The 19,979-nt window shown below is 47.9% G+C and overlaps 2 protein-coding genes across 6 annotated transcripts; both read right to left on the bottom strand.

The window, feature by feature from the left end:
• Positions 1 to 7,746: 7,746 nt before the first annotated feature.
• Positions 7,747 to 15,886, bottom strand: LOC117052134 (carbohydrate sulfotransferase 5-like). 5 transcript variants are annotated; one of them, XM_033158898.1, is made up of 2 exons: positions 15,821 to 15,886; positions 7,747 to 9,281 (listed from the first exon to the last, which is right to left on the bottom strand). In XM_033158898.1, the coding sequence occupies exons 1-2, from the start codon at positions 15,869 to 15,871 to the stop codon at positions 8,082 to 8,084; spliced, it is 1,251 nt and encodes a 416-aa protein (XP_033014789.1). In that variant the 5' UTR covers positions 15,872 to 15,886; the 3' UTR covers positions 7,747 to 8,081. The 5 variants fall into 5 exon arrangements, with proteins under 5 accessions (XP_033014789.1, XP_033014790.1, XP_033014791.1 ...); XM_033158899.1 differs by lacking the exon at positions 15,821 to 15,886 and adding an exon at positions 10,711 to 11,133; XM_033158900.1 differs by lacking the exon at positions 15,821 to 15,886 and adding an exon at positions 10,143 to 10,309.
• On the bottom strand, positions 13,613 to 19,890 carry TMEM231 (transmembrane protein 231). The gene is made up of 7 exons (XM_033158914.1): positions 19,737 to 19,890; positions 19,486 to 19,649; positions 17,522 to 17,650; positions 16,673 to 16,816; positions 16,143 to 16,224; positions 15,926 to 16,031; positions 13,613 to 14,282 (listed from the first exon to the last, which is right to left on the bottom strand). The coding sequence occupies exons 1-7, from the start codon at positions 19,873 to 19,875 to the stop codon at positions 14,102 to 14,104; spliced, it is 945 nt and encodes a 314-aa protein (XP_033014805.1). The 5' UTR covers positions 19,876 to 19,890; the 3' UTR covers positions 13,613 to 14,101.
• Between the last annotated feature and the right edge of the window lie 89 nt (positions 19,891 to 19,979).

Below are 19,979 nucleotides of genomic sequence, written 5' to 3'. Positions count from 1 at the left end.
TGCTCTCAAAGGGAGTTTCTTTGTGACAGATCTTCTTAACTAGGTCTACTTCACAAGTTACATGAGACTGGGGTTAAACTAAATGAATCTCTCCCCCCCCCCAATCCCTGCCCTGCCCACCCCGACTCTGATGACAAAATAAAAAAACTACTAATGAGGTCAAACCAGGTGGACAAGGTTAGCTTGTCACATGGGCGTAGCCAGGATTTTTGTTGGGGGGACGGGCTTAGTCATGCTGGCCACATGACCCGGAAGCTGTATGCCGGCTTTTTTGTTGGGGGGGGCAGAACCTCAGATTTGTATTGATGAGTATTGATTGTGGAGGCAGCTGTGATGGTCAAGTACAAGTGAAGTGTTGGCACAGAAATTCAGTAACTGGAGATACTTCTGAACCCCCTTCTTCTCTAGCTGGAAATGATTTCATCAAGGTATCTGCATTTGAAAAAGAACAAAGACTGTCAGCCTTGAAATGAGGGTGTTAAAAGGGGGCACAGAGGTCTAACTTGCTTTTTGTGCAGAGCAAAATCCTAATAGGGGAGCCTGATCTGTTCAAGTGTTAATTCTGTGAGTCTTCCCTCTCTTGCTCAGCCCATACTTTTGTGTGAATAAGCTTTATGTGACAGAAATGCCAGCGGTCTCACAGGCTTACAAACACACAGACACCAGCTCTGCTGTGTCTGCAAGGGGTCCTCTGGGATTGCTCCACCCATCCACCAGAAATATTTCTGGACTGATATATAGCCACAACTAGAAGAGGAGTTGGCTCCGTGCTGTTGCACAATGTAATGGGATTGTGATCATGAAGACACTATACAGTGTACAGATTTTGAAAAAACAAATTAATTAAAATTTCAAATAAAAAGGAAGGAATAAATGCTACCAGATTCCAGTGACCTTCATTCCTAGGAAACCAAACCCATGGTATGTGCTGAGACCTGTATAACCTTTTACAAATAAGAAACTGGTCTGTAGAAAGATGTCTGTGAGAGAAGGAAGGCAGGATAATGGTCCTGAGAGAGAACTTTAAGGCCCCACTGATACATTCCTCAAAGTGAGCACAGAGGGGTTTCACTGCCTGTGGGATGTTAGCAATATTTTCTCCTCATTTACACAATTGTACCGGTATATGAAATTGTAGTCCACAATGCTGTCCTCCTCGTGTCCTCCTCAGTTACTGAATATTCTTCTAGAATTTATTCAGTCAAACGTGGTGCAAAACAAAAAGTTCAGGTTTAAAACAAAAGCAAAAGCCAGACATCTCCAGGAATAGGGGAACACCTTTTACTCAGACTAATCCAGCTTTGTGCTGCCTGCATTGACTGGCAATTGCTCTCCATTGTTTCAGACAGGGAGCATTCCCAGGCCTACCTTGAGATGCTGAGCATTGAACCTGGGACCTTCTGCATGCAAAGCATATTGTCTAATACTGTGCTATAGGCATTTCTGAACTTGGGAGGTATAGATTTTCTACTATATTAAAAGGTTTGGGCCAAGTGCGGTGGAACCAATCATGCTGCCCTAAATCCGCCTCGGCAGCTGTTAGGAGAGGTAGCAAGAGAGTGAACATGTGAGAGTATCTATGCATGTGTCAATGAGGAGAGGCAGATATATATATATTGTTTTATTTTGATATTTATATTTTGTTTATTCACTTTTTATCTTCTGTCTAGTCATACTTCATATGTTTGTAAATTTGTTTTAGATAGATAAGTCCAACATCTCATGGCACCAGTGGGTTGGAATATGCTGCAGCTACACTATTCTGCCACCAGATGGCAGCAGAGTTGGTAGAAAGAGGCTACAGTTACACTACTGTACTGTACTTTACCACACTATGCTTGCAGTGGGCAGAAAGAGACTGCAGTTATACTTTTTTGCCACCAGGTGACAGCAAAGTACTATTTAAGGACTTTACTGACAAGTTTTAATACACAACAGAGAAAGAGGCGAACTGCAATTCCCAGAGACCCCAGCCAACAGGGATAAGAGCAAAGGATACTGGGAGCTATAGTCTATATTATATTAAAGGTAACGGTAAAGGGACCCCTGACCATTAGGTCCAGAGTCACAGACGACTCTGGGTTTGCAGCGCTCATCTCGCTTTACCGGAGGGAGCCGGCGTACAGCTTCCAAGTCATGTGGCCAGCATGACTAAGCCACTTCTGGCAAACCAGAGCAGCGGATGGAAATGCCATTTATCTACTTGCACTTCGTGCTTTTGAACTGCTAGGTTGGCAGGAGCAGGGACCGAGCAACGGGAGCTCACCCCATCACGGGGATTCGAACCGCTGACCTTCTGGATCTGCAAGCCCTATGCTCTGTGGTTTAACCCACAGTGCCACCTTTAACAGTGGCTCTTTAACTCTATTAGTCTAATAGAGTTACACTTCAGCAAAGGAACTTTCCCCCTCTCGTCCCCCACCATGTGCCCCATGCTCACCCTAGTTCTTTTCTAGACAAAGAACCCAAAAGAGATTTAAAGGATATATGGAGGAGGGGGATTCAATTGTGCAGGCATAAATTGTTGCACTGGTGGAATAGGTTACTTAGTGCTACACTAGATACAGCCCAGTTTTCAGCTCACCCCGTGAAACTTTCTGCTCCCCAACCCAAACGTTAAGCTGGCATAAATATTTCCAGACTGCTTGGTCATGTGCCCCTCTGGCTGCGGGATCAGGCCGAAGAACTGTGCTCACACAGAACCAGTTTACATGTAGAGTTCCTTGTGTGCCTAGGAATATTCCTCCTTGTGCATATTACTCCCCCCCACCTCCTCAAATCTACCCAAGCTGGACAAAAACCACTTCTCTTTTACCAATACTTTGTAGAAACAAATGGTGCAACAGACTGATGTTGCCAGGAAGACATTTGGTAGCTGTGAGCAAGTCTCTGTTCCTGAGCCCGTTTCCCTAAGATCCCACAGAGCAGTTCCAAACACACTTTAAATCATCTTTCCTATCTTCAAGTGTGTGTACTGCCCAAACTGAATAATAAGTGGCTGCTTTAACAATTTAAACTCTGTATTGTGCTAAGTAGAGCATTTTTGTAAACACAAAGCCTAATCCAAAACCCTAGTGCATGCAGCCCACATTACTGTTGCATGGCAAAAGTATATCTCCTTTGGTTTCTAGCACCTGTGATTACTTGCTGGTGCCCATAATAAACAGCAAAGCATGACACTAACCTCAGAAGTCATATATATATATCCCTTACATCTATTTTATATTAAAATCAGCCTAGAGGCTACAGCCTACAGCCTTACAGGCATGTCCAACAGGTAGATCGTGATCTACTGGTAGATCACTGGACGTCTGCGGTAAATCACTGGTAGATCACTGGCTCCCCCCAAAGAAGCTGAACAACTGTGGCGCCCCTAAAAATAGCTCAACATTTTACCTCCTCCCTGAAAAAAACTCAACAACTTTGACCCGAACCCCCCCCCAAAATGGACCTTCCTCCTTCCTAAAAAAAGCTCAGCAACTTTGACCTGAACCCCAAAAGGGGGGGTAGATCACTGCCAGTTTTTAACTCTGTGAGTAGATCACAATCTCTTGGGAGTTGGCCGCCTAAATTTTTATTTTAATGTGATTGTCTTGATCAACTTGCTTGTATTCCTTTCACAGTTCCTGTAAAAACCAGTTTTAGATATAAAAAAGAGATGCTTATTACTACTAAAAATTATGTAATAGTCTGCTGAGAGGGGCCAGTGCTAGGAAAGGGAAAACAGTCACAGCAGCAGGAGTGTAGGCATGTCCCAATGGCTGCCATGTCCATAGCAATCTCACCCAGAAAAACCAATCCAGACTTAGCTCCCAGAATGCACTGCTACACTGAGCACCACACACATGACCAATTAGTAACCCAAACACATGCTGCATAGCCCCCCACACCCCATAAGCAACTATACTTAGCAGCAACTTGTGGCATCTCAACCACAGGTGGATCATCACTGCCCCAACACACACAAATGCCTGCAGCCCCATCACACACCAACGACACCATGGAACCAGAGAGCACAGTGCAAAAAACTGTTCCTTATTGACATGAAAGAAACAATTAAGCAACATACCGAAGGAGAAAAGGAGTTCACAGGAGCAAAGATTTCTGCAATCCTCACTCCCCACCAACCCCCAGTGGGCACCCCATAGATCAGAACCAGGCAGAGGGCCTTCTCGGTTGTGGCACCCGCCCTGTGGAACGCCCTCCCACCAGATGTCAAAGAGAAAAACAACTACCATACCTTTAGAAGATATCTGAAGGCAGCCCTGTTTAGGGAAGCTTTTAATGTTTCATAGATTATTGTATTTTAACATTCTGTTGGAAGCCGCCCAGAGTGGCTGGGGAAACCCAGCCAGATGGGTGGGGTATGTATAAATTATTATTATTATTATTATTATTATTATTATTATTATTATTATTGCTCCAGACACGACAAGGAACAGTCAAACACCAAGGGCTTGGCAGGCAGGTGGGGCTGCATGAGCAAAGACAACTGGGGGCAAGAATGCAAGCCAGATCAGACCTGCTGGTGGTGCCAAGACCAGGTGCACCAGTGGCACCTTAAAAGAAGACTGCATAGCCAGGGAGATCACCAGCCACTTGCGCCAGCTTATAGAGAAGCAGGGAGAGTTCACCAAATTCCTCTGTGATGGAGACCCCACATTTCTTACCACATGCAGGATCTGATTGCTCCAGCCCAAGGAGGCAGCAAAGAGTCTCTCAGTGCCTGTGGATGAGGTGCCACAGCACTGAGTGTGCAAACCTGCACCACCAGATCTCCAATACCCTCCTGGAGTGTGGTGAAGCAACTGCCACCTCTGGCCACATGCACCAACCAGCCTCCTACACTCCACAGTTGCCACAAAGCAACAAGACCTCAGCGACAGCTCTGGGTGCAGGACATACACATGTGGACAGCTGGACAGTGACCTCCACCACCAAGACACCCACATTCTTCACTACAAGTGCATGATACACTAGCAGCACACTTTCCACCATAAGGCTCCCACCACCACCACCAATCCCCTTCTCCTCCTTGCCAACATTACCTGCCAAGGACTCAGTCTGTGTCTCTAACAGCATAGCAGCATAACTCACCCTGTCATCCTCAGCAACTAGGCAGGGCTGACCTCCAAAATTTCTAGGAGTGGAAACTCCCTTCCCCCAAGACTTTCACACACACTGGAGGTGGCAGCTCCTCCTGATTCTCTTCCATCATCCCAAGGGGGCAGCAGGGGCACCAGTTGGGGGTGTGCTGCAGGTTGGAGTTGTGGCACTTCAGTATCCTATGGAGGGGTACCTGTGGCATGGTGGAGATGGCACTGAGCGAGGCAGCTGCTGGGAGGGTAGGCACCAAATCTGTGATGGCTGCTGATCTGCAGAGGAACAGCATGTCTGTATGCACAGAGAAGAGGAGCAGGGCTGTCAACACCATGGACAGCTCACAAGCTCATTGTCCTGGAACAGTGCCCCACATACCCTTGGAGGACCTGCCCAAAGTGCTGGATGGAGCTGTCACAAACAAGGGGAGCATACCCACCTCCAGGGCTCAAAGATTAATGTGAGAGAAGAAGCAGCAATGGCACAGCTGTCCCCCAAGGGACTGGGCTCCTTTGGGAGGATGTGCAAGATACAAATTAAATAAAGAAATAAATATAAATCAATCAATCTCTTGACTGCACAAAGACAGCATTCCTCCAAGTTTCCCAGATTTCCTGTGCCAGACGCTATCCAAGTGGTGGCTGCAGTGAGTCTCCTTCCCCCTGCTCCTGTCAAAGCCCAGCAGCTCAGGTGGACAGGTAGGAAGGCAAAGCCTCAGCTAACCCAGCTGCCCCATCCTCTTCTAATGAATATATTATTCTGTAGTGTGAACTTGCTTCCACAGGCAAGACCTTCTCATGAGCTTTAATCTAGGAAAGGTGAAACTGAAATTGTTTTTTTTTTTTAATTATTATTCTTTAAAGCAGAAGTAGCTGACCTGTGACCCTCCAGATGTTGTTGAGATTCCCAAATCCCGTCTGCTTCAGCCAGCCAGCATGGCCATTCCAGTAATCAGGAACTCTGGGAGCTGTAAACCAACAACATCTGAAGAATCACAGCACAGCTAGCCATGCTTTAAAGTGTCCCACAATATTGTCATTTAAAGCAGCTTTTCTTTATAGATCACTCAGAGATGTAGAAAAGGCACAACCCTGAGCGCAGCCTGTGATATTCCAGGCTACATTTTGCAATGCCTTGTCTACTGAGGCCACTGAAAGACCAATTTAATTCTCTTGGAGCCAGAAATCATCATCATCATCATTTATTAAATTTATATATACAACATTCAGTGGCAAACAATTCCACAGGCTAATTGGTTAGTGTGTGATGGAATTCCCCATGTCTTCTGAACCTGCTGTAGATTGTGTTGGATGCCCCACATTCAAATATTACCAGAGTGTTAATCATTTAACTCTGCAGTATCTATGATTTGAGAAGCATCCAGCTGATCTCGCCCCCCTCCATTCAGTCTGGAAACCACCACCCCAATTTAAGGGGGGGGTCACATCTTGGTCACATCTACTTGGTCTTCCTCATGGAAACCTGATTAGCAAATGGTTCTCCAAGTGAGAATTCACCACAGACTTATGGAAATAGCACTTTTATTAACATACAAAGGTACAAAGCAGTGGGATTCAGCCCCAATCCAAACCTGAACTGGAAGGGAGCCCCAGAGCCCATTCTAATGGCAGAATAAATGTGTGAGGGAAAGAGATTACTTCCCCCCCCCCAACACAACCTTCCCCACACATGCCCAACCCCCATCCCAGCCTGTGGTTCAGCTGTATAGCTTCCAAATCATGACTGGCTATGGGGAGCGTGGGCTTCCAGAGACACAACTGATTCCCAGCACTCCACTTTTGAGGAAACTATCCACTGCTCTCCCCACATCTGCTTCTGGATCCTGAATGGTGGGACCCATTCCCACATCTCTGCACTTTGGATTCTGGATTAACAGTACAGGCTCCGCACAGTAAAGTGTGCCTTTGGCTGAGGAATTCCATTCATGGGGAAGGAAATCTCCAATAGGTGCAAGTTCTCTCCTTCTGGGGAAATATCTGAGGCCCATGGTCAGCTCAGTGACATTACAAACAGATGCTAGGACCCCAGCCAAAGTTAGAAAGAAAGCAACCAGCAAGTGCCTCTGGAGAATTATTCCCAAGTACCTCCATATGGCAGCCACATTAAGAAGCATTGAACAATCTTTGCATATTCATCTGTCCAATTTGCATAGTCTTTGCATAGTCATCTGTCCAATCCAAAGGCAGCATTTTAATTTTGAAGAGAAAGAAGAGAATAAGTCCCAAGTTTCTTCTGTGTATCTCTACCAGAAACCTTCTTTTCTCCCCGCTATTTTTTTTAGCAGCTATGAAGCACAAAAGATTACATGTTCAGTGATGCATACAGAGTGAGCATTCAGTACTGCATACAGAGATTTCTCCCACACGTATATATATATAACACATATATAATGATTTTAGGGACCAGCCCATGGTCTGTCACCAGAGCAGACCTCAGCCAAATGGTTCATTTGAACAGCAACATTGGACTTTCTTCCAATTCCTCCACCCTAAACAAGGTGGCCATTCAGAGGGTTAGCTAACATGAGCAAAGAAGACCAAAGCTCATTTATCAGTAATTTGACAGCCCAGCATGTGAACATATTTTGTTTAAAAAATAATGCAGAACCCAGAATACCATAGTTATTTTCTTGCCCTATTCTGAGAAGCAAATGGAAAGTATTTTGTATTGAAGAGTTATGTCAAATATAATGCAGTTTCTGGAAGTTCTACATTGTTATTAAATTTTTAAAATGGCATTCGTGATACCTACAAATATAGCAGGACAGTGTGGTACAACGACTGATCCAATAGGATATATTTCTGCGAACTACATATCACCCCTTTATTCCATTTGCTCTAGTTTATGTAAATGGCAAAAAGGAAAAAGAACGATAACTAGAAACAGAATTCAACAATCAAAATAAATATTTTTCAGTTACCTGGGCAATGAAGAAGAGATTACAGATAGTCATACTTCCCCTAATTTTCACTAAAGGATGCCCAGCTGAATTGACTTTTTCGATGTGGCAACACTAAATCGAATGACAAATCTTTCTGTTCTTTCTCAGAATCTACAAGTTGGTATCCGAGTATATTTAAGGCACCCTTGCAAACCTCTTGCACTTGCTTGACTTTCTGAAACGAGAGAACAGTCCTCCATGCCTGGGAGACATTTACTGCATCTCGGGAAGTGATTTGGAAGGCCTCCCTCTTCCTACTTGGCCCTTGTCCATGGGTGATATTATAGATCCAGTTTTCAAGTTTGCTGGTCAGCTGAAGACCTGAAAATTTATACATTGCTGTAATTTCCACTAAAGGATCTCGTACAAGATCTTCAAACCGGATCATCAAGTAACGATCTTTCAGAAAACTTGGAGGTTTCAGGGTTGCTGTTTCATAAATCTGAACGTGGCTTCTACAGATCTCCTGCAGGACTTTGTACTGGCCATCTTCCACTTTTGTGCCATTCATGCTCAAGACAATCCCATTGTCACGGGCAAGAGCTTTTGCTGATTGCTCCCTGGATTTCACAACAGCTCTGGGGTCACGGACCAGGTGGATGACTTTAAGGTTCAGGGAGGGGTCAGTGAGGAGAGGGTAAAGCACCTTGAGGTCAAAGATCCGGACTTCCTTCAGGACAACGTGGCTATAGCTCTTGCAGGCCTCTTCCACTTTGCTGAAGGGGGATTTCCCACAGACAGCCTTGCAGGCACTTTCGCTGGTGATATCAGTGCGGTGGAACAATTCACAAACAGGATCTGTGCACAAGGCACGACTCACTGCCCACTGGAAGAGATCTGACACATTTCTCTTCCATGGCAGGTAGGCATCGAAGACCGACATGTCACACTTGAAGACTGACCGGATGAGGTCCCGCACCGCCATGTGCAGGACCTTGGCACTGTTTTGGTACATGGTTACCCACACGTGCCAGGCTGGCTCCATCATGTAGAAGACATCAGGGTGTTGGCTGAAGAGCTGCCCGACAAAGGAAGACCCTGACCTCCAGGAGGAGAGGATGAGAATGTGCACCTGGGGTGGTTTCTCTTCAGACTGAGACATAAAGCCACCATGCTGAGCACACAAAAACAGTAGAAATCCTGTCTGAATCACAAGGAAGATTGCAACTGTAGTGCTGGATATTCGGATCCTCACCATTCTGGCTGAAGCAGAGCACAACTGGAGGAAAAAGAGGGGGGGAGCTGTTCAGTTTTCAGTAGGATGATGATGACACACAAGGACCTTGCATGCAAACAAGTTAACAGCCTGGGTTGCCATACATATAGGCAAGGTGAAAGAAAGACTTGTGGCTCAAAACATCTGGAAGGCACCAACAGATTGGCAAAGGTTGGTCTCCACAGAAGTTCACCAGTTTACTAACAGGGGTCTTTCTCAGCCTAATTTTGGAGATGCTGTGGGGAGGGGACAGAGCTTTGAAGTAGTTATACTAAATGTGTAAAAAGGTAAAGAAAGCTAAAGCAACCCCTGACCGTTAGGTCCAGTTGTGGATGACTCTGGGGTTGCAGCGCTCATCTCGCTTTACTGGCTGTGAGTACAGCTTCCAGGTCATGTGGCCAGCATGACTAAGCCACTTCTGGCGAGCCAGAGCAGCGCATGGAAACGCCATTTACCTTCCCGCCAGAGCGGTACCTATTTATCTACTTGCACTTCATACTTTTAAACTGTTAGGTTGGCAGGAGCAGGGACCGACCGAACAACGGGAGCTCAACCCGTCGCGGGGATTCGAACCGCCAACCTTCTGATCAGCAAGTAGAGATGGACAAATCTGTTTTTTAAGTATTTATTTGTTGTCCATAGCTCTATCCCACCTTTATTCCAAGGAGCTCAAGGCAGAGTACAGGGTACAGTTCTAGTTCATTTGCACAATCTGTGCAGGAAATGCAAGTAACCATCTCTCCCCCCCCCCTTAAAAAACAAAACTCAGTAAAGCATAACTTCTCCCGTGACATATGGAGTATTGAGGCATACGACCCACTCAGAGTCATCTACCAAGCAGAGCCTGTGCAAAAGGATATCAACTGCAACCAGTGCCAGGAGGAGGAAGAGACCCCGGAGGTGTGCTAAAGTGAGCCATCCACCGCCAAGCAGTGAGGCAGGCAGTTGCAGGAGGAAGCCCAGAGCGACGCACGTTTCTTCCGACCCGAGAGCTTAAGGACGGCTGCTTGAGATGCGCCCGGGCTTCAGCCGCGCCCTCCGCCAGATGACGCTGCTTGGATACGGGCGCACTCTGCACGCGCTCAAAGGCCGTCGCGGCGTCTTTCGTTCTCTGAGTTACGCCTGCCGCGCCTCCAAGTCCGGCGGCGCACAGACCTCGAACTCCTCGACGCCGCGCGGGCCTGACTCTCCTGTCCCGCACGAGATGAGTGGAAGTGGAGGAGAGCGAGGGCGAGGGCGAGGGCGAGGGCGGGCAGGGATGGGTGCCCAAGCAGAGGGAATCTGCTGCTGCCCCTGTCCCTCCGGGAGGGCCTCGGAGAACCCGGTGGGGGAGACAGAACCCCCAGCTGCGCCACGGCCGCCCCGACATCCCCGCAGGAATGCAGCCGTCCTGGGCCGGAGTCCTCGCAGCTGCCTCGTTTCGTCTCCTCACCTCGGCCAAGACTCACGGGCCCTTTCCTCAGAGACGCGGGGAATTTGGAAAACAGGGGGCAGGCGGGGCCTGGGGGCTGAGACGCGCAGGCTGACTGGCTTGCTGCCCTCGCCGGGTCGCTCCAGGTGCCGCCGCCGCTGCTCCGCGGACAATGAGCCGCTTTCAGACGTGGCCGCCGCCGCGTCCCGAAGCGGCCGCCGAAGGGAGGCGCCAAGGAGGGGCCGGTCCAGGGCGGGAGGCCGAGCAGCCCCCTCTGCGGGAGGTGGGCTCTGCGCCCAGGCCAGCCCCCTGCAAGGTGGTGCGCGCCGTCCAGGCTCCGCCATCCTCCATCTCCGCCCATCAGCCGAGAGCTCCAAGGACGACGGAGGCGCTGCTTCTCGCTTACCACGCGTGGCCGGCCTTTCGGCCCCCAAATGCCTGATGAGGGGTTGCCACACCGGGTGGAGGGGGGAGGAACCCGACGGTGCTACCAACACCGACCTGCACGTCGGTGCGCTCCCAACAAGGCTGGTCGACTCGGGATGCTGACCCGCCTTTCTCGCGCACGCTGTCGCTCAGGCGCCCGTCCCGTGGCTTTAAGGGCAAAAAGGAGCCGCGTAGACCAGGCCCGCTGCTTCGTGCAGCCAGCGGCCGTAGCCCCCGCCCCGCAGTGGACTAGGAAGTAGACTCGACACCGATCGGGTCTACCTTGCAGGACTGCTTGTAGACCTCCTAAGGGCGTCATGCATGCGAAGGCCTTAGGACGCTGGGCCAGCGCTTTGGCGCCTGATTTGCAGTCCGTGAAAGGTCGGGGGGGCGAGGCAGCAATGCAAAGTGCAGCCTGCCGCCTCCCCCCCCCAATGTAAACGAGGCAGCTGTAGTTGCTCATCACTCTCTTCCTGCCCCCTACTACTCATTTATAAAATTATATTATATAGTAAAATACTTCCTCGCAGGGGTGCCAACTTGAATAAAATAATGAGGGGAGGTAAGCCTCGCCCCACATATCACAAGACGTGGCGTAGGCACAGTTGAACGGCAGTGTCCTTCAACTTGGGGGAGGGGGACGCCGGATATATTTTTTTTTAACATTCTATGCAGTCCTGAGCAGCCTTTTGGCTTCAACCAATAAGAGCAGAGACTGACTTCCCTAATAAACTGCCATAAAACATTAACAGCAAAATGGATTAAAGGCAAATGGGAGATGCTAAACTATAGCACAGTCTAAGGATGTGGCATCACACATGGTTTTGTATGCAAAACATCAGTCCCCAGTCTCGCCAAGATAGGGTTGGGAAACATTCCAGTTGATACCAAATTAGATGGACGCCACTGGCCACAATCAGAAGCTGCCTCTTAGGCTTGGATGGCTGGTTTTACAGAAGACCCAATTCTGCTCTAGGGTGGAGTGCTGGCTGACAAACTAAGCATAGAACTGCTCAACATTGCAGCAGGGAAGACTGAGAACTCTTGCCTGTGGCTCAGAAGCAAGGACTGTCTAGCTAGGAGATGTTTTTTCCAAGAACAGGTGTCTAGGCAGAGTGCATACACACATACACACACTGCCCAGTGCTCCTGATGCCTCTTCCTCAGAAGGGCTTGTTAAGCCACTGAAGTGTTTCTTTCCTCAGGGCTTGACTGGGGTAGTTGAAAGGGACTGTAAGAGGCCAGTTCTGTTTACCCCACAACTACCACCTTCTTTTTCCAGGCAACAAAAGGAGAAGCTAGCAAACCACCAGGGCTCTTTAGGATCACTCAGCCACAGAACTGCCCCTTCTTGCCAGAGGAAGCACATAAAGCCCACTAGAAGAAAAATGCTGATGCTTCTGCCACTGAGCAACACTCATGCTGGAAACCCTGCCTGTTACCTGTCACCTGCCTTTTGTGCCTCTTGCTCATCTTTGCCCTTCAGGAAAGAGGGTGGAGCACAAGCAGAGGCTTCCTCAGCTGCAGACTGAGAGGGCTTTCAAATTTGTACTTTACAGCACTTGATGCAGGGTGGGGGGTGGCATAAGAAGGAACCCTCCTTTTTGCTGCTCCAGAAGGCTCTTTGGTGCCAAGTGGAGGTAGGCAAGGAGGCTAGTGGGCTGATGCTGCTGCCACTATCACAGCCATAACCACCACCCACTGACTTTGCAAATGAAGAGAAATGGAAAGTTGGCATAGACCTTAGCCTAGGCAATCAAACTTTGTAAGAGTTTCCTAAAGGGAAATTCAGTCTAGTTTTACACATCTACCACCTGCACAAAATTCAGTATGAAAAAGGCACACCCCCTCCTGGAGCTGTAACAGCCTCACTCACTGTTATCAACAGACACCCAATAGCCAGCGTGGAGGTCCTGCAGAATCTTGCAATGAAGTATTGTCTTTATTGATTACATTTGTATCTCACCTTTCCTCCAGTGACCTCAAGGTGATGCAGATGGTTCTCCCTCTCCCCAGTTTATCCTCACAATAGCCCTGTGAGGTAGGTTGTACTGAAATAATGGCTGCCAGTTCCCTCCTTTGCACTATTAAGCTATAGGAATCTTCTGGGGGACAAGAAACTGAAAATACCTCACCAGGATATGCCATTTTATGTCCAGGCGCAAGCTTCCAGGATGTCATTTTGACACCCAGTGAAGACAATTTTGTTTAAAAAAAAAAACTAAACAAAATCCAGGCTTTTAAAATCTGTTAATTACTTTCATGCTTTGCATTTGTTTTATTTCCTGCTAAATGCTTTTAATTTGTAGTGTTTCACTGTTTATTTAACATTTGTTTTAACATTAACTTTTTTTGATAACCACGCTAGGAACGTGCTGGAGAGTGAGAATAAATGAACTAAACTGTACAAAACCGGCATGCTTTCTCTGCTGTGGGAGGTGGGCAGGCTTCTCCCTACCCTTGTCCTCTCAGACTGAACAGACCAGCTAATGCTGCCTTCTTGGAAATGCAATTGTATTACTGCCTTTTCATACGGCTGTGTTTGTTTCTGTGTTAAAATCCCTATGTAGGATTACAACAACAGGGAATTAACCAAACCTGCAAGCCTGAAATTCAGTGGAGAAATAACAAAACATAATCCATGATAAAAGTATTAAAGAGAATGAATTTACTTAAAACAGTGTATCTCATTATCAACTGAAGCTCCTTCAGGTGTGTGCAGATAGTGTTTGAAATACAACTGAAGACCAAATTGCAAGGCAGCAAATTAGGTCCCCAATATGCTGCTCACATAGCAGCTCAAGTGGAAATACTTGGCTCAGAGAGAACTGAAATACAGAGTTCTTTTCACTCTTGCAATAAGCCTTGACCACAAACACACAGGTGCCTCCTCATCTTCAATGTGCAAAGCTGCTGAAGAAAAAAAATGAAAGCATGGGATATTCATTCATCCTGTTGGGAGTTTTAGTTATTTTTAGAAGTATGTTCAGGACTGGTGCTCTTTATATGACAACCCAGGGGGAACTGGTGTCACTGGTACTGTGGTTAGCACTTGATTCTGGAAAAGGAAGATTTTTATTCTTCCAAAAATCCAAAGAAAGATCAGCAGGATGGCAACATACTGAATCCAGGCAAACTTAATCATCTCCCAGAAACCTGGCTGATATGTAGCAAGAGTCAAGGAAAATTCGATTTTCAAGTGTCTTCACACAAGTTCAGAATACACACCTCAAACACATATGACCAGCAAAGTGAGAGATTAGATCTGGATCTAGAAGAAAGGTGGTTGAGAACACTCAATAAACAATAGGAGACACAAGGAAAACTCCCATCCCTATGCAAGTACAAGTTACGAACATAGGATGAGCCTTCTGTAACAGGCCAACGGCTTATCTAGTTGAGCATCCTGTTCTCAAAGCTGCCAAGCAGATGCCTGTGGGAAGCCTGCAAGCTGGAAAGCAGTGCAACACACTGCTCACTTGTGATTCCCAGCAATTGTACTCAGAGGCATAATGACTCTGAGGGTGGAGGTAGAACATAGTCATCAAGGCTAGTAGCCACTGATAGCCTTGCTCTCCATGAATCTGCCTAATCTTCTAAAGCCATCCAAATTGGTGCCCATCACTGCCTCCTGTGGGAGCGAGTTTAATGATGTGCTGCGTGAAGAAGTATTTTATCGGCCGTGAATCTTCTAACATTCAGCTTCACTAGATGCCCATGAGTTCATGCGAGAGGAAGAAAAACTTTCCTCTATCCACTTTCTCCATGCTATGCATATGCTGCAACCTTTGCTCAGTGGAGTTGCTCCATCCTCTCAATCATTTTGGTTGTACTTTTCTGAACTTTTTCCAAATCTATACTATTCTTTTTGAGGTGAGTTTGTCAGTTCTTATTTTTGACTATTAAATCTACAACTCTCATCAATGCCATCTGCCTCAGTACCTAAGACTTAGTTCACATACTAGGATCTCTCCTATTATCTTCCTCCGCGAAGATAGAAATACTTTATTCAACTTCTCCACAATCTCATACACTTTCGACACACATTTGACTCCTTTGTCATGCTGGCATACTCCTGCCCCTCAGGGTACCTTTCCTGATCTGTGATATACACTCTAGTTGAGCTTCTGATATAGTGCTTTTAAACAACTCCCAAGGATTTTGGAGTAATTTGACCCTCTTGACTTTGCCTATCAGCTTTCTTTTTACCAATACATTTTAGGGTAGTTTCCTTTTTTGAAGTAAAAAGTGACTGTGTGTTGGACTTTCCTGGCAATTGACTAATAGCACTATGGTCACTGTTCCCAACTGGCCCAACAACATTTACATCTTGCACAAGGGCGCTGGGCACCATTAGATCCCAGGTCACTGTCCCCTCTGGTTGATTCCATGACGAACTGTTTAGGGCACAGTCATTTAAGGTATCTGGAAATTTTATCTCTTTGTCACGACTGGAATACATATGTAGCCAGTCTACGTGAGGGTAACTGAAGTCACCCACAGCTACAGCATTTCCGATTTTGGATGCTTTTTTGATTTCATTCCTCATCTCAAAATAATCTTTCAATCAGCCACCTTTGGTGGTCTACAGTGACACCACCTTGCCTCCAGGCAAGTTTCATGGAATTCTTCATCAGGCATTCTTCTCTATTGGTCCAACCCAGCAGCTACTTTCTCCACATTCAGATTGTCGAACACTACCTACCAAGTGCCACGATTGCCAAGCACAGCTCAAAACAGCTTCCACCACTTCCATGCCAGACTGAGACCATGTGGGCCAACCCACAACCACCTGGCAACCAAAGGATATAGGATCAGTTCCACTGGGTAGTGGATGGTTGTCTGGACCACAAACGGTGCATCAGGTGCTCTTCCAACCACCCAGATAGGGCCGGGACCAGACAAAATTGTTGTGACTGCAAAGGAAACAACAAAGACCTTGTGGGCATTTGATCATAATTCTGAAGTAGCTGGTGAAAAACAAGTATCAGTTAACCTAGAAAGGACTGTGCACATTGCAAACTCACCATTCCTCTCCTGATATGCTGCAACAATGTTCACAAGATCATAGTCCTGGGCAAAAGGGCTTGTACCATTGATCACAGATACCTGTCACAGTGAGATCACTTTGTATTAAAAAACAAGAACAGACATATTGGGACAGGCCACACAATGTAAGTCTCAGGCAAGAGATAAGAGTGATGCAGACCAGAAGGGCCCCTGCCTGGTTCAGCCCTAATAATACCCCTTCCTATTCAGGGTAGACATGCTTCAGCTATAATGGGTGGCCATCAAAGAGATCCCTAGACTTTCTGAAGTGTCTTTAGCTCATTATGAGATTGTTGCTTGGCAATACCACAGTACAGGTGAATTTTACGCTATGTGAAATTAGTATCTCCTCCACTGTATAACCTGAATATCAAACAGTGCACATTTCACTGGCATGACCACACTTTGCAATTAGTGTTTGACTCCAGCAGCATCAGTTGCAGTGGAAAAGACATCACAAAGGGCAACAAAACTGCTTGAAAGGACTGAAATGTAAAAGGCCACTCACATTATATCTGCTGTCCAGCCCAGTATGGCTAAGTGGCTGCCTCTGGAGAAGCTTCAGGTCTCCGCTCACAAAGACCTTTGACCCTGGCAAAGGGGAAGAGGCCTGCCAAAAGGCCATGCTCTGCATCACGAATGTAGACATTCTCTGAAATGGAAACAGAGGGAGAGAGAGAAAAGGAAAGGTTTATGGCTCAGCCTTAATCATTCTACAAGTGATACAAACACAACACTCAGAATACCAAAGCTTCCTATCTGGTAGGCAGAGCATCGGGCTGAATGTATGTAAAACAAATGATCAAAATAATCAAATATAGAAAAGGATAGAATACAACTTTTTAACTGGTGGCCTGCATTATGTATTGCATTATGACTGCACCTCAAAAAACTAAAAAAATTATAGTATGAACTAAACCAAGCAATAAATCACGCATGTAGTGTCCCAAGCAAGACCTTTCATGAAATCACATCTCTTCCATGAAGCCTGTGGCCCAAAGTCCTCTTCCCCTGCTGCTGGGAGTCACCAGTGTGTCAGCTGCGGGTGTACATGCACCCATCAAGCCCTTTCTTGGCACATGCAGCATCCCTACCCCCACAATAGCCAGCATAAAACTTCTTTCATTGCAGTTTGTGTGCATGTGTCACAACTGGGGAAGGGAGGCTTAACTCCTCCCAACTATGACCTCCCCTCACCAAAAAAAAAAAAAATTCATAGAAAGCTGTTCTACTAGCTGAGCATGGGATACTGAGTAAATGAAGCAGCAGCCACCATAACCACAGCAAATAAGAGGATTAGGCTGCCTGTCCTCAAACACTGAGTGGCACCTAGAAAGCTATGGCTTGTGGCACTCACCTGCAACTGATAGGTAAATGTCAGAATGAGCTGGATCCCAACTATTTGCTCTGTAGCTTGAAGTGGAAGCTCCAGATGAAAATTTAACAGGTCCATCATTCCATCTTGATTTGAGTCTTCCTCTCTAGCCTAGCAAGCATAACAGGAACTTTTATTAAAGCAAACTTCTTAGCAATAATTTCAATTACTTGTCAGTTACAGAGATGCGATGTCAGGTAAAGAGGAAACATGCACCCCAATACAGATGCTAGATTCATTATAGGCCAAGGTGCCTGCACCAAAGCACCCTTGCAATGGCAGAATACAGCCACCTACAGGATGATGCAAAGCTGGTGATAAGCCCAGACCAGATGGGAAATGTAGGCCCCATTTCAATAATCTTTAGCAAAAGTTCCCCCTTTGCCTCTGCTAGGGAACTTGGAGTAGGCCCCCACCTGCCCAGTCCCTCTGTTCTGGCCTGGCCACAAAAGGCTCAGGTGCAAATTGGTCTCTGAGGCAGCCTTCAAGCAGGGGCAGAGGAAGGCTCCGTGCTACCCGGGGCGGCGAAACGAGGCGCCCCTGGGGGCAGGGCGTTGTGACGTCACATTGTCGTCGGGCCGTGAGCTGCTGCTCCCGGGGTGACGGAGGGAGCGGCGGCGTGTGGGAGTGGTTGGAGGGGCCGCTGCTTGTCACCCCCACGTTCGCTCCATCGCCCCAGGAGCAGCAGCACCGCACACGCCATCTGTGCAACGCTGCTCATCCTGGGGCACGGAGCGAGCTACACAGACAGGGTGCTGGGCGGCGGGGCTCCCCTTGGGGAGTGGTGGGAGGGGCCTCCGCTTGTCACCCCCCTCCCCTGGCACCCGGGGCATACTGCCCCCACCACCACCCCTAGCGCCACCCCTGCTTCAAGTCATCTAGTTTAATACTGGTTGTTCAGAGTACCCGGTAGTTACTGGTCCATGGGGTCACAAAGAGTCGGACATGACTTAACGACTAAACAACGTCTTCCCACTGCTTCATTAGCAAGTCTCCTGCTGTAGGCAGACAAAGCAGAGTACACACACTTTTTGCCTCATACCAACAGCCAAACAGATTCATTTTAAATGACCATGTTGGGGCAGCAACAATCTCCATCTTGGCTCACCCAGTGCAGTCATCCTAGGTGGTGACTGCCCTAGGAAAAGCAGTTGAACCCCACTTCAAGCCTCGATTGCAATCAACCCACTTCCATGATTTTGCAACACACTTTGTGGATAAAATCACTCATCTATTCAACTTGCGAGCAACAGCTTTAACCACAGAGCCAGTCTGAGGTGTCAGAAATTCAATCATCTCCAACTTCAATCAGTGACACTTTGTTTCATCCTCTGATATGGGAAACGTGCACTCTGATTCAAACAGGAGAGAACTGGCACCAATGAACTGGCTACCAGCAACAAATTGGGCAAAAGTTTACCCTGGCTATTGAAAACCAATTGGGTTAGAAAGAGGCTAAGGGTCTTTATTGGCTGAGGAAACTGGGTTCTCATCTAAACAGTACAGGAGTAACACAGCCTTGAGTCTGCCATTTTCACTTCCTAACTTAGCAGGAGATATGGGAGCAGGTGATGGTCTTCCAAACGCACCTGTAAACCAGGAGAAAAGGTAGCCAGGAGGTGCTTCTAGGAAAAGGCTACTGTAGACCAGCAACCTCCACTCAGCCTTTCATCGCAGAGACAACATACTGTACTGGGAGGTGGGAGGGGGTTCCAGCTGGGCAAAGAGTCACTCTTTTGTGGCTATAGTTGCTGTCAACTCTGGGCCCGCAGAGAGCCTGAGCCCAGCAGTCATCATCGTCAACGCTGCTCTTGCTCGGATTGTATTTACCGGCGGATCTAAAGGGCTACTGGAGGGAGGAAACCCGTCCGCGGCCGATGCCCTGAGAGTCGCCCCCACTGGCCGCCCCAGCAAGAAGCACTTTGCACGCGCTCAGAGGCGCCTACCGAGACGAGCGGGACGCGCAGGCGGTCGCCCAGGAGGCGGTTGCAGGCGGGAAAGGAGCTCCAGCCCACGAAGCCGCCGTCCTCCATCAGCCCCACCAGCAGCACCTCGTGCCGGAAGCGGACGCTCGGCTGCTCCGCGTAGCTGCTCCGCTTCAGCCAGAAGCCTGGAAGGGAAAAAGAAGCAGCGCCGGTCAGAGGGAAGGAGGGAGCGGGACGGGGAAGGGACGCCTTGGTGGCCATCCGCTACCCACCGTGGCTCCGGTAGGCCACCAGCAGCGGCGGCACGTAGGTGAGCACGCCCAGAAGCAGCAGCCCGAGCGCCGTCAGCGAGCACAGCGCGACCCGGTGCCGCCGCCCGCCGCTTTCGGAGACCACTTCTAGCCAGGCCATGGCGGCAGCCCGTCACCCGGGCAACGGCCGCGAGCCGTGGGCAGCTGCGCGCCACTGCGGGTCGGGCGCCGTCAACCAATCAGCACGGGAAGGACGCAAAGATA

The sequence above is a fragment of the Lacerta agilis genome, chromosome 8, assembly GCF_009819535.1.
Source record: "Lacerta agilis isolate rLacAgi1 chromosome 8, rLacAgi1.pri, whole genome shotgun sequence".
In the NCBI taxonomy this organism is placed as follows: Eukaryota; Metazoa; Chordata; class Lepidosauria; order Squamata; family Lacertidae; genus Lacerta; species Lacerta agilis.
Note: the sequence above shows the minus strand (reverse complement) of the source record. Positions and strands in the feature narration are given on the sequence as shown.